This window comes from Tachyglossus aculeatus, chromosome 9 (assembly GCF_015852505.1).
Source record: "Tachyglossus aculeatus isolate mTacAcu1 chromosome 9, mTacAcu1.pri, whole genome shotgun sequence".
Classification (NCBI taxonomy): Eukaryota; Metazoa; Chordata; class Mammalia; order Monotremata; family Tachyglossidae; genus Tachyglossus; species Tachyglossus aculeatus.
Window position 1 is genome coordinate 8,866,899 of NC_052074.1, and position 13,778 is coordinate 8,880,676.

A 13,778-nucleotide genomic window follows, 5' to 3' on the forward strand; every position below is an offset into this window, starting at 1 on the left:
CAAAGCAGCAATTTAAAACCATTTTCTCCAAGTACTCTATGATATAAAAATTAGAGTAGGCATTCTCACCTCCTACTTATTGTGTAGGCAGAAAATATGCCATGATGCAAGTGATGATAGACCTCTGACCTTTGGTTGAACACACGGGCTACCTGCCTTTATCGAATAGTTCAAAGGGCTGAGAATTAGGGTAATTGTAAAGTTGTGGGACAGTTAGGGAGGATGTGTGAATTTGAGGGATTGTGGTGGGCTGTTTAATAAAGGTCTCTGTGTGTGTGTGTGAACATATGATGAATATTCAGTTAGCAACCTTAGTAAATGAAGTTCTTAAATTAAAAAAAAAACTTTAATAACTTCTCTTTTTGTCAGATGAAACTGAGGAGTTGTTCTTTTGTGGTATATGCAAAAGGGTTTGTTTGCAGAAGAGGAATTAAAACAAACAAGCTGGAAATGAGCTATTTACAAATTTTTAAAATTTAAATATTATAGTATCCATGACTTTTTTTTATATTTGAATGATCTCAATTTGACCTGGAAAAAGGTGAAATTTATTTCTTCCATCAACTGACACCAGGAATGAACACTTATTTTTCTCCCAAACCTGAGTAAATGATAGTATAAAACTCCTCAACCAAAGAGGCTGAAAAAAAAGCTGTTTTTGTTTTTGCAGAAAGCTTAATCAGAGGTATTTGTTGCCTTTTTTGACCAAGAGGAAACAGAGTGTAAATGCCCCGCCCTCTTTCCAACATATTATCTTGCACTTTACATGCAATGTGTACATGCACATTATGTGGTATATATAGAAAATACTAAACTTTCTACAGGTCTAATCGTAGAAGGTAAATGCTTTTATGTAGTTTTTCCAGGTAGTATTCAAAATTCTAATTCTGAGTTTTTGAAAGTGAAGATTAAAAATTGATTTTATGATTCCCCCCTGCCCCCGCTCTGTAGTGTGAATTCATTGTGGGCACGGAACATGTTTACTAACTGTTATACTGTACTTTCCCAAGCGATTAGTTCAAGTGCTCTGCACATAGTAAGGGCTCAGTAAATACCATTGATGATCTACAGATGGACAGTTCAGCCGTAATCTCTGTTTACCCTTAGTTAAAAATGAATTATAAGTTAGTTAGTAACTTATAGTTACTATAGTTAGTAAGTTACTATAGTTGTTACTATATAGTAGTATAGTAGTATAGTTACTATAGTTAGTAAGTTAGTTAGTTAACCCTTAGTTAAAAATGAATTATAGCTCAAAGTGTATTTTAATCCTTGTATGTAAATCATTTAATCTGTTTAATCTGAGTGTCAGTGTGTGCTGGTTTTTCTAGTTTAGTGAAAAAATGACAGCCGCATCTTGTGGAAAAAACATGGGACTGGGAGTCAGGAGAACTGAGTTCTAATACCAGCTCTGTCACTGAACAACTGTGTGACCTTGAGCAATTCATTTAACCTCTCTGGGCCTTCCTTAGTTTCCATTTTATAAATGTAGATGAGGTACTTGGTCATCTCTTAGATTATGAATCCCGAATGGGACAGATAGTATATCTGATATGATTAACTTATATATCACCCCAGTATGTAACACATTGCTTGGCCTATTTTTAAGAGCTTGAAAAAAACATCTGAGTTTGTTTGACTAGTTTTATTCAATGCCTAATATTGTGAGTGCTTAGTACTATTTGGTGAGAGTGATTGTTAGGTGGAGATGTGCAGTTCTTAGAGAGAAAATGATGAGACTGTTTGTTCACTGGAAGATTAAAATCTGATTGGTTTTGTTCATCAATGATTAGGTAAGAGATTTACATATATATATTGACACCTGTCTGCTTGTTCTGTTTTACTGTCTGTCTCCTCCCTTCTAGACTGTGAGCCCATTGTTGGGTAGGGACTGTCTATATGTTGCCAAATTGTACTTTCCAAGTGCTTGGTATGGTGCTCTGCACACAGTAAGAGCTCACTAAAAACGATTGAATATATAACTTCAAGTTAATTGGATGAAATTGTTATTATTAGTGTTATTATGGTGTTTGTTAAGTGCTTACTGTGGGTCAAGCACTGTTGTAAATACTGAGGTAGTTACAAGTTCATCAGGTTGGACACAGTTCCTGCCCTACATGGAACTCATTTTAAAAGTAATGGTAACGAGGGAATTCAGCTGAGTCATCTATTTGTGTATCAAAAAAATCCATCTTTAATCTTCACTCTAAAAAATCAGAATGGAATTTTGAATAGTATTTCATAGTCTAAGTAGAAGGGAGAACAGGTATTTAATCCTCCCTTTAAAGTTGAGAAAACTGAAGCCCAAAGAGGTTGTGACTTGTCCAGGGTCACACAGCAAGCAATGGGCAGAGCTGGAATTAGAACTAAGATCCTCTGATTCCCAGATTCACGCTCTTTCCACTAGGTCATGGTGGGTGAATGTTCATGAGTACCTGTACATTCTTCCCCAGGATAAATTCGTGTTCTCATTTTGTGATTTCCCTTCTTCATACAGTCCCTGAAGAACAGCTACTGAACATTGAAGATTGTGATCTCAATGTGGTGAGACTATGTTTTCAAGTTTTCCTTCTTGATGAACATGGCAATTTAACTTCTGCCCTTCCTCCGGTGGTGTCTAACCCAATTTATGATAACCGTAAGTATTGTGTTACCTGGTTTTATTTTTGATTTAACAAAGGCAAATGGGGATTAAGTATGGCCATCATCTGATAGCTGTACATAGAAAGGCCGAAAGTAACTTCCAGAAGTTAACTAACGAAATTAGCACCCAGCTCCTAAGCAAAGCTACGCTTTGGCTGCCAACCATCTCCCATTTTACTCCATCCTGAGGCCCTGGGCTTTATGCTGTGTATCTTCTTTAATGGCCAGCCACCCTCACCTTCCCCCACTTTCCTCAAAAGCCTGTTCACGGGTCACTGCTGCACTTTCCTCCCTGCAACTAAAATCCCGCTCACTTCCAGACCAGTAGGGGTAGAGGCAGAGACCGCTGGTGAGGGCAGCTGAGGCTGAAGACATTCTGGCTAGAAATTTGATTATTTTTCTCACTCTTTGGATCCTCTATGATTCTTGCCCTTCTGCTGATTCCTTCACTTCCAGAAGCTGAGGCATCTCTGTTCCTTCTCCTCTGAGAAGCCCTGCGATTTAGTGCCCATGTTTTCTCCAGAAGCTCAGCCATCAAACCATCCTTAGGAGGTCCTGGCCAGAGAAGGATAGTAGGGGAGAAATTAGGGTTAGCAGAGACAGTTACCAGAAAAGGAGAAGTTTGGGGAGACTAGACGGTCATATGCTCCCAAATACTTCTGTCCTACCTGCATTTTAAGAGCAGAACTTAAATTTTCAAAGTTCCAGGTGCAGATGTAGGAAATGCAGAATTTCCTCTAAAAATAATTTTGGTATTTGTTAAGCTCTTATTGTGTGCCAAAACACTGTACTAAGCACTGAGGTTAGTGCAGTACAATCAGGTCAGATACAAGGACTGTTCTACATGGGGCTCATAATCTAAGGAGAGGGAATTTAATCCTTATTTTACAAATAATGGAACTGAGGCACTTTGAAGACAAGTGACTTGCCCCAGGTGGTGGCAGAGCTGGGATTAGAATCAATCAGTCATTCTCTGCCCACAAGGAGCCTAGAGTCTAGAGGGGGTGACAGTAATATAAATATATTATGGATGTATACGTAAGTGCTGTGGGGCTGAGGGAGTGGTGAACAAAGGGTGCAAATCCATTGATAAGGGTGATGCAGAAAGGAGTGGGAGACAAGGAAATGAGGGCCTAATGTAGGAAGGCCCTTGATTCATCATCTTGGAGAAAATGTACCTTGAATAATGCTTCGAACGTGGGGAGAGTGATCATCCATCAGCTATGAGGAGGGAGGGTATTCCAGGCTTGGGGCAGGACGTAAACAAGAGGTTGGCAGTGAGATAGATGAGATCGAGGTACAGTGAGTAGGTTGGCATTAATAATAATAATAATAATAATAATGGTATTTGTTAAGCACTTACTATGTGCCAAGCACGATTCTAAACACTGGGGTAGATACAAGGTAACCAGGTTATCCCACGTGGGGCTCACAGTCTTAATCCCCATTTTACAGATGAAGTCACTATGGCACAGGGAAGTTAAGTGATGTGCCCAGGGTCACACAACATACAAGTGACAGAACGGGGATTAGAATCCATGTCCTCTGACTCCCAAGCCGAGGCTCTTGCCCTTAGGCCATACTGCTTCTCACGAAGTGGAGCAAAATGTGTGGATTGGGTTGTAGTAGGAAATCAGGGAGGTAAGTTAGGAGGGGGCAAGATGATTGAGTGCTTTAAAGCCAATGGGTAAGGAGTTTCTAGTTGATGTGGAGGTGGATGGGAAACCACTGGAGATTCTTGAGGAGTGAGTAAGCATAGGCTGAAAGTTTTAGTGGGAAAATGATCTGGGCAGCTGAGTGAAGTAGGGCCTGGAGAAGGGAGAGACAGGAGGCAAGGAGGTCAGCCAGGAGGCTGATGCAGTAATCAAGGTGAGACAGGATTGGATTAACATGGTAGCTGTTTGGATGGAGAGGAAAGGGTGGGTTTATACCGAGGCAAAGGTTAAACTGACAAGATTTGGTGACAGATTGAATATGTGAGTTGAATGAGAGCGATGAGCCGAGAATAATGTCAGAGTTACAGCTTGTGAGGCAAGGAGGTTGGTGGCCCTGTCTGTGGTGTTAGGAAAGTCAAAGGGAGGGAAGAGTTTTGGTGGGAAGATAGGGAGTTCTGTTTTGGATTTGTTAAGTTTGAGATGTCGGTGTAATATCCAAGTAGAGGTGTCTTGAAGGCAGAAGGAAACGTGAGACTGCAGAGAAGGAGATTACGGTTGGAGATGTAGATTTGGAAATCATCTGCGTTAGAAACGGTAGTTTAAGCCATGGGAGTAAATGAGTTCTCCAAGATGAGAATAGAAGGAGACCCTGATCTGAGCCTTGAGGGACTCCCACAGTTAGGGGGTGGGAGGCAGAGGAGGAGCTAACGAAAGAGAACCCAGACCTCCCGTCTCCCAGACCCATGTTTTATCTACCAGGCTGTGCAGCTTCTTTCTGCTTTAAAAATTGAGTGATTTTGCCATAATTGTCCTTTTTCTGACAGGTGCTCCCAACACTGCGGAATTGAGGATTTGCCGTGTGAACAGGAACTGTGGAAGCGTCAGAGGAGGGGATGAAATATTTTTGCTTTGTGATAAGGTTCAGAAAGGTACTCCTGAGTTGTGAAATATCCTTTTGTAAAAAAACAAACTCATTTCAGATTAGAATGCATGTACTCAAAATTGTATTTTGTCCATCACTGAGATACATTTCTTCTGTTCCTTCTTCCTTCAGATGACATAGAAGTTCGATTTGTTTTGAATGATTGGGAAGCTAAAGGTAGCTTTTCACAAGCAGATGTTCACCGCCAAGTAGCCATTGTATTTAGGACTCCACCATATAATAAAGTTATAACTGAACCAGTTACAGTAAAAATGCAGTTACGAAGACCTTCTGACCAAGAAGTTAGTGACCCCATGGATTTCAGATATTTGCCTGATGAAAAAGGTATAACGCAATACCAGAAAGTAAACGAAGAAAAACATTTTAAGAAGCTCTCACTTTGTTTTTTTTGCCATGAGATCATGTCCCTGTGTGTGTCTGTCTGTCTGTCTCCCCCCACTAAATTGTAAACTCCTTCTTAGCAATGACCAGGCCTAGTAACTCTGTTGTACTCTCAGTGCTTAGAACAGTGCTTCACACATAGTGAAGCACTACGCTTAACAAATGCTATTATTATTATTAGTACAGTGCATTGCACACAGATGCTCAGTAAATGCTAATTGACTGACTGTCCCTCAGCTGGCCTGGGAAATCACTTGGTATCTGTTCCCCAAGGGCAAACAAATTCATTTTAAGAGGTTAGCAAGAGAAAAATATGTATCCTTGTAAAGTCTGTCATTAATACATACTTGTGATGTCCAAGTTTTCTTCCTCCCTCTCTATGACATATTAGCACAGTGCTTTTATGCATTTAGCACAGTGTTTGGCACATAGTAAGCACTTAACAATTAATAATAACTATTATTATTACTATCACAAATTTTAGTTTTAAAGGGAGAAAATCATTCATCTGGGATTTAATACTTGTCTCCCTACTTTCTCTCCATCTAACTAGATCCTTATGGTAATAAAGCAAAGAAACAAAGGACGCCTTTAACTTTACAGAAGCTCCTTCACAGTTATGGTAGGAAAAACATTTGGTTATTTTATGTTTTAACAGACTTCTGAAATTGCTTAATTTTGTACAATTTTAAAAATCCAAATTTTCAAATTTAAGTTGAAATGTATGACTTGAGAAAGAGCACTAACCATATTTTTAAAAAATGATAGGTCCAAGTATTTCAGAAAGACCTAAAGCGTGTCCTCCACGACCTCCTGGAGACCTTACTGGAGTAAGAATGATAAAGAAAGGTATGTTTACTTTTTTAAATGGTGGGTATTGCAAAGATTGCAAAGTCTCTGCAAATGTAATGTGAGTTTACCCATTTACAGGTTGGGGCAATTGAGATTGTCACCAAAAGTTAGAGTTTCCAAATTTAAGATTAGGAAGAGTTATATAAATGTATGTATGGGAAATCTGCAGGTTATTATGTCAGGCACAGAATGGGGATATTATAGGCTCTCCTTGGAGTAACAGTGTTACTAGAGTCCTGGAGCATATGTGCTGCATTTACTTGCATATGTGCTCCACTTTTTCCACACAATTTCGGTTACATTAAAACATCGGTGAGACAATTATGCATGCTACATAAGAATTAAGGCTAGCTATAAGGAGAGAAGAAGGAAAAGAAAGGTAAGAGGGTACTTGACACTGCATCTCTTATTGCACTCTTCCAAGTTCCTGAATGGATTAATCTCTTCTCCTCCTCCTCTTCCTTTTCCAGGAAAGACTGTCAGAGGAGACACTTCCCCATTCCCTGTAGCCAGCCTCTCTGCTGGGTTGTCCAGTTCTTACCTTTCTTCTCCTCTCCAGGCAGCCCTTATCAGTGCTTACACTTGGGTGGAACAAAAGATAATCTTATATTTCCTCCTCACAAATCTTGAGGGAATCCCTCAAGGCTTAGCTCTGGGCCCCTTTCTATTCTCCATCTTCACCCACTCCTTTGGAGAACTCATTTGCTCTATACTTCACGCTGCTGCCCGGTTCATCTTTGTGCAGAAACGCTCTGGGCATGTTTCTCCCCTCCTCAAAAATCTCCAGTGGCTACCAATCAACCTATGCATCAGGCAAAAACTCCTCACTTGGCTTCAAGGCTCTCCATCACCTCATCCCCTCCTACCTTACCCTTCTTTCCTTTTACAGCCCAGCCCACACCCTCCGCTCCTCTGCCGCTAACGTCTTCACTGTGCCTCTTTCTCACCTGTCCTGCTGTCGACCCCTGGCCCACGTCCTCCCCCTGGCCTGGAATGCCCTCCCTCCGCACATCTGCCAAGCTAGCTCTCTTCCTCCCTTCAAAGCCCTACTGAGAGCTCACCTCCTCCAGGAGGCCTTCCCAGACTGAGCCCCCTCCTTCCTCTCCCCCTCCTCCCCCTCCCCATCTCCCCTGCCTCACCTCCTTCCCCTCCCCACAGCACCTGTATATATGTATATATGGTTGTACATATTTATTATTCTATTTTACTTGTACATATTTATTCTATTTATTTTATTTTGTTAATATGTTTTGTTTTGTTGTCTGTCTCCCCCTTCTAGACTGTGAGCCCGCTATTGGGTAGGGACCGTCTCTATATGTTGCCAACTTGTACTTCCCAAGCACTTAGTACAGTGCTCTGCACACAGTAAGCGCTCAATAAATACGATTGAATGAATGAATGAATGAATGAATTTGCTCCCGTGAATCTACCTCTTCAGCACTTACATCTCTCCTTCTCTGCAGTCTTGCATTTCCTCCCCTCTCCAGTAGTGCCTCTTTACCTGTATATCCAGCTGACACCTCAAACTAAACATTTCCAGAGTAGAACTCCTCATCTTCCCACCCAAACCCTGTCCTCCCTGTGTCTATCTCATCACTGTCAACAACAAAACCTTCCTCCCTATCTCATTTTAATAAGACTTTGAAGGGCGGGGAGAGTGATGTGAAGGCTGTTCGGGTCAAGATTTTGGAAATAGTCCTACTCCTGGTATAAGCTGGCATTTGAGCACAAGAGCAGAGTATAGAGCTGCAGCTTCATATTCAGTTCTTGAGTTATTTGAATATTCGGTTCAACAAGAATGTTCTCAATTTTGCTTTCTTTGTCGGTCTCCCATTTGCTATTGTAAAAGCAACCGTGTTTCTCCTTCACAGAACCCAATTTGATTTCTCAAGTTGCACCTCTGACAGAAATGCACAGAACTTCTTCGGGAACGACCAGTCAAATTGCATCTTATTATCCTCCATCTATCAGCAACCCAAATGCAATTCCACATCATGCCTCAAATATTCGCCCCATGATCCATGGGACGTCTTCCAGCTGGTCTTCACTGACTCTCCCGGTGACACCACCCAACAGTTTTTCTCCAGCTCCCCTCCATCCTAATTCCCAAGGTCACCAGTCATTTCCAGAAATGTCTAATCACCTGAGTAGTATAGGTTCAAATCCCTGCCTTTATATGGACACAAATGGAACAGATGGAATTGGGAATTTGCCTATCCCACAGACTGACGTGTTCAGTGCTTCTAACTCCACCATGCTACCGAATCATCCCATGAATAGCACAGCTCCTAATAATGATGGCGATATGGAGACTGATGATCTAAGATTTTTGAGCATGAACCTAGAACCTCAGTCGTATCCAGTGTTGAGTACCAAGGACTACAGAAGACAGATGCACCAGATGCCGTCTACCAGCGTAGCAGCTCATGGTTCCGGTGCTGCCCCATTTGTTTCACAGTCAGAAGCATTCGAGTCAGTCAACCTCAGCTGCCTGAATAATAGCATACTGAATGAATCGCCTGCCTCAAATCACCCTAATCCAAATAATCACAATTATGATCAGAGTAATCAGTATTATGTTGCAGATGGGCTGCAAAGTGAGGATCATTATAATTCCTTTGAAGTCAATTTAGACTTCTTTAACTCATAACTCGTCTGATCGGAAATGGAGTTCGACGTGCAGGATATGTGATTTATAGTTATTTTGATATATTAAGTCTATATTGCTACAAGAAGGTAATTTTTTTATTTTTCAGATTCTCAAGGCATTGTATCTTCAAGATGTATCGTAAAAAGATTAAATTAACTCAGCCACTAAATACTTTTTAAGAAAACTATTTTAGGAAAGGGATAGGAAACTGTACATTTATATGGGTCCCGAAATTTTGAATGCAGTGTGAGGGGGGGGAAAAATCGATATAGAATAATTTCTTGAGGATTTATTGAACTTTCTTTTTTAAAAGATGCTTATTATAAAATTCTAACCGAGTCCTTGCTCCCTTCCCCGCAATGGACATGCACACTTTTATGGGTGTATAACTTGACTCATTTGCTTTCCAGCAAATTTATAAGTACATTCAGTCCTTCCATAACACGGGTTTTTATTGTGGTTATGAGGCAGGGAATTAGGGAACGTTCTTCTGGCCATACCCATCCGTCAGTATAGAATGTAATGAGCTGGAGGAAGAAACAGTTCTCTGCAAACACCCGACACCGGTTAAAGCCACACACGAGGTTTTCATTACTTGGGAATCTGTCAGGAACGTGGCCCCCACCTTATAGGAGGACTGAGTGTATAAACTGTAATGGCTATGTCATTGAAAAAGCAAATTCGTTGTTTCATTGTGCCTCACAGGCCTCAGGTGACCCCCAAGGGGTCTCTTGCTGATCCAGGGATATTGACTGATTACTCTGCACCCAGTAAGCAGGAAAGCTACACTTTTTTTCTTCTTTTTTGAATGGTATTTAAGTGCTTACTATGTGCCAGGCACTGTTCCAAGCGCTGAATAAATACCATTGATTGATTAAGTAATGAATATCATGTGTTAGGTTTACAGTATGCAGATTCTGACCAAAACATTTTTTTCCTCACTAAAAATGTCAAAAATAATGCCGGCTCTGGGCAGGTAGGGCCAATATGTTTTTCAACTTACAGCCAATTTTCAGTAACAGTGGAAAAGGGAATGGCTAGACGTTCGGCGTTCAGTTCAGCCTTTGGCCTGAATCTGAAATCGATCCAGGGTGTCGGAGGCAGAAAGTGGGAAATGAGAGTGGCACTCTTTCTGCAGCCCCGAGTATCAGGGCCTTCCTAGCAAGAATCGGCAAGTCCATTCCTCCCCGTCGAGAGGACTCTCTGACACACTTGAACAAAGCCAAGTTTCCTAATGCAGCACATGATGAAAAGACCCTGAACAATGAACTTTCCCCCAAAAACAAGAGTCTCTCAGGGTGCCCAGTTGTATTATTAAGGCGATAGTTTACGTTTGCAGATCACTTTTCCTTCCAGTATTTCCCCCGGTGACTTTGTTTTTGTTTCTCTGCTCTTTTATGGTTTGACTTTAGCAGTAACATATAATTCCCCTAGATGTGGCCCTCTGTGATTTCTACTGACTACAGTTCAACAGTTTAAAAAACGAACAAGTTCTCAAGTCTCCTCCACTGTTTTGCAAATGGTAGCATTTGTTCTTTGAACAAAAATTAAGCCTCTCGCATGTTTTGCACAGTCTTTTTTTAGGAATGGTATGATGAAACTGGATGTATTTCGTTTTGAGTGTCTCTGTGTGTTAATTTACTTCGCAGCCTAATTTTCATTTTTCAGGTGCTACTTAGTGATACAAACTAGAATTACGTGAATATCCAAAATTATTTTTCATGGGTGTCAAAAGGCTACAAGTAATTTTGAAAATACATCAACAGTCTTTTCACAGTCTCTGTGAAAGGCTTCAGCCGCCCCCATGAGATTTTCTTGGATGAGCATGTCTGTAGGAATGGTTTCCTCGCCTCCTCAATCTCTCCTGTCTAAAGGGAAAACTTATGTATTGTGGCAAAGAAGGCTTTCTGGGCAGCCCAACTTCCTTGACTAATGGAAAAAAAGGGAAAGGTTGTTTTGTTTTGTTTTTTTTAGGCTGGGTTAAAATACTGTGGGGTGGGATTTAGGTTTCAGCAGAAAAGGTTTCAACTACCAAAAGACGGAGCATTGCGTACAATCCTCCTGATTGAGCGTGACTGTCATATCTCCACTTCCTGATCCCCAATCCAACTCTCTCATCCGGATTACTCATCTCACCCTTATAAACCCTGCCTCAGTCAAGGGGACCAGGAGAAGAAAAGTCTAGAAGCAACAGAAGTGCATGCACTTTGTGGTTGTACCATTATTCTGTTGGGCGCCTGGGTCTTACTAAGGGGACCCTGAAAGTCGAGAGTAGGAGAAGCTTAGTGAAGAGCAAAGCTCTAGTAACAGCCCTGTCTTGTCACTTGGAGAAGCATTGGCTGTTGAGTATCGACTCTGACTTACTCTCCTCTCAGCCTTTGTCAACTTGACTCTTTTTAATTTTACTCCCTCTTCTCTTTATTTTCATTTCTTCTACTCGTCACTGCAAATCCAGAAGCTGGTGTTTTGTTTTAAGGCAGTGAAATGAAATGGAAGATCATGTCGGTGTGTGTGTGTTCACCTTAGATTGTAAACTGTGGGATAGGGTACGTGTATGAATGGTCTCCTCGTGATTTCTGTGGCACCCTCCCATTTATTCCAAGTACTCACCCAGAAAATAGTTGCTGATGACAAGTAAAAGTTTGGCGTGATGCAGCTCTGAACTGACTTCAAAAAGTATTTGAAGTGTGTCCTTTCTAGGAGATCTAGCCATCCCTCCCCTCCTCTGGCCATGAACCTGCCAGACACTTTGACTTTATTACAGTATTTAGGCAGCTTCATTGCTTTGCTGTGGTTTACAGTATGAAGGGGTGGGGTGACTCAGGTTCTCTGAGTGACTTTTCACACAACAGTTAAAGATGCCGCTGATACATTTGAATGAGATTCCTATTGTTTCGATAACCTGACATGGTGAGATTTGAAGATTGGAAAGTGGTTAATGTTGCGGGAAATTAGAGGCAGTGAGGAAGTTGAATTCTGGAGGAGTGGAGATTGAGCCAAATTTATTCATTCCTACCCTTTGGGTATTAAAGTTTTTCCCTTTTAAAGTTCCACAATATGGTAGAATATTCTATTACTATAGTATCCATGAATCTCCTGGTAAATCATGGGAGAGAAGACTTGAGATTTCCTCCATTGTCTAAGAATGTAGAACTTGGTGTATGTGTGTCATTTGTAAACCTCCTGTTGTTAAATTATGATACTTTAATTATTAGAGTGAGTTAAATCTCAACGTGGATGGGGCTAAGATTGACTTCTATAGGCAACTATGAGTTTGAAGAAGCTGCAGCATGGTGTGAAGGGTCTGAAAAGACTGTTCAGCCAACCATACTGCGCATTTGAAAACTGCCTTTTGCTATCCTGCTACATTTCTCATTTGCAACAGCTAATACTGGTTTTGGTTTAGCCTCTCAATATTGTTATCTCTCCCAAGCGCCTTCCCACGAGGAGACATCCCTTTACACATTGCCACATGACTGTTTGGTCTCTCAAGTCACTGTCCCTCTCAACAGTTTGCTGCCGTGTAGCATTGTTTGAGATTGTATTCCAAGCCTTTGAAATGTTCCTTCTGTCCTCTGGTCACTCCTTTTCAGCCAATCAGAACAGCTGCTGTTTGGTTGTTTCTTCAGATTTTTTATAGGACAAATCTAAATCTTGCCATTTTAGATTAGTTGTGGTATTTATTAAGCACTTACTACAATGTGCCAAATCCTGGGATAGAAACAAGATACTTAATAGTGGGATTTAAGAGTAACTTGCTGGCCTGAAATAAAACCTGTAGCAGGAGCAGCAAAGATGGCCCCCTTGGGAGTGCAACCTTTTCTGCTAAAAAGCTGAAACTGCTGTTTTTGGATCACCCTTAAAATAGATTATTTTAGTCACTACTTGAGATGTTTCTGTACAAATTAACCACATATCATGGGAACGTTGCCAAATATTTATTAAATGCCTATGTGTTTAGCAGGTGCAGGAAGAATTGTTGTGTCCAACATAATTTGCACCCGTTGTAGTAATTAGTCTATCTTTTGGATTGCAAGTTGAAAGGTATTGTTCTGGGCCTCCCCTTGCCTTATCTTCCCAGTGCTTAGAACAGTGCTTTGCACATAGCAAGCGCTTAGTAAATGCCATTATTATTATCTGCCTTCGTGATGGAGAATTAAGACCTAGTCAGTCTTGATGGTATAAATCCAGCTAAATTAGAAATGAGTGAGGCCAGGATTTTTTTTTTTCTTTTAAATTGAGCTCCAATTTGTGCAGTGCAATCCCCGGGGAGATTCTCCAGAATCCTGGAGTGACCATTTTTTTTTACTCCTGCTGCCACTCTTGTCCATTGGGTGCTCAAAACGATTGAATGAATGAATGAAATGTCATTCTTTGTTCCATGCACGTTGCAGATCCTAGATAACTGTTCCTTGCTAGTCATCAGGTCACCTGGTGAAGTAGTTTCAGAGAAAAGGGAGTGTTTATTCACTGTGCAGAGCTTCTTTGGACAGGGCGTAGATTAGATGGATACTTCAGAATGACTTCCTAAAAGTCTCATGGCACGTCTTAATAGTAATAGTGTTTGGGCCCCTGATGGGTGCAGCACATATTAACTGCTTTTTAAAAATGGTATTTGTTAAGCGCTTTCTACGTGCCAGGCACTGAACTAAGC

At 41.0% G+C, this 13,778-nt stretch overlaps 1 protein-coding gene across 2 annotated transcripts in view; it reads left to right on the forward strand.

Moving 5' to 3' along the window:
* Nucleotides 1-13,778, forward strand: part of REL (REL proto-oncogene, NF-kB subunit) — a 46,425-nt gene extending 32,647 nt beyond the window's left edge. For both annotated transcript variants that reach the window (XM_038751475.1, XM_038751477.1), the window contains exons 6-11: nt 2,498-2,638; nt 5,123-5,227; nt 5,353-5,565; nt 6,176-6,244; nt 6,391-6,471; nt 8,346-13,778. In XM_038751475.1, coding sequence (XP_038607403.1) covers nt 2,498-2,638; nt 5,123-5,227; nt 5,353-5,565; nt 6,176-6,244; nt 6,391-6,471; nt 8,346-9,124 — 1,388 coding nt within the window. In that variant the 3' untranslated portion in view covers nt 9,125-13,778. The remainder of the gene's footprint in view (nt 1-2,497; nt 2,639-5,122; nt 5,228-5,352; nt 5,566-6,175; nt 6,245-6,390; nt 6,472-8,345) is intronic.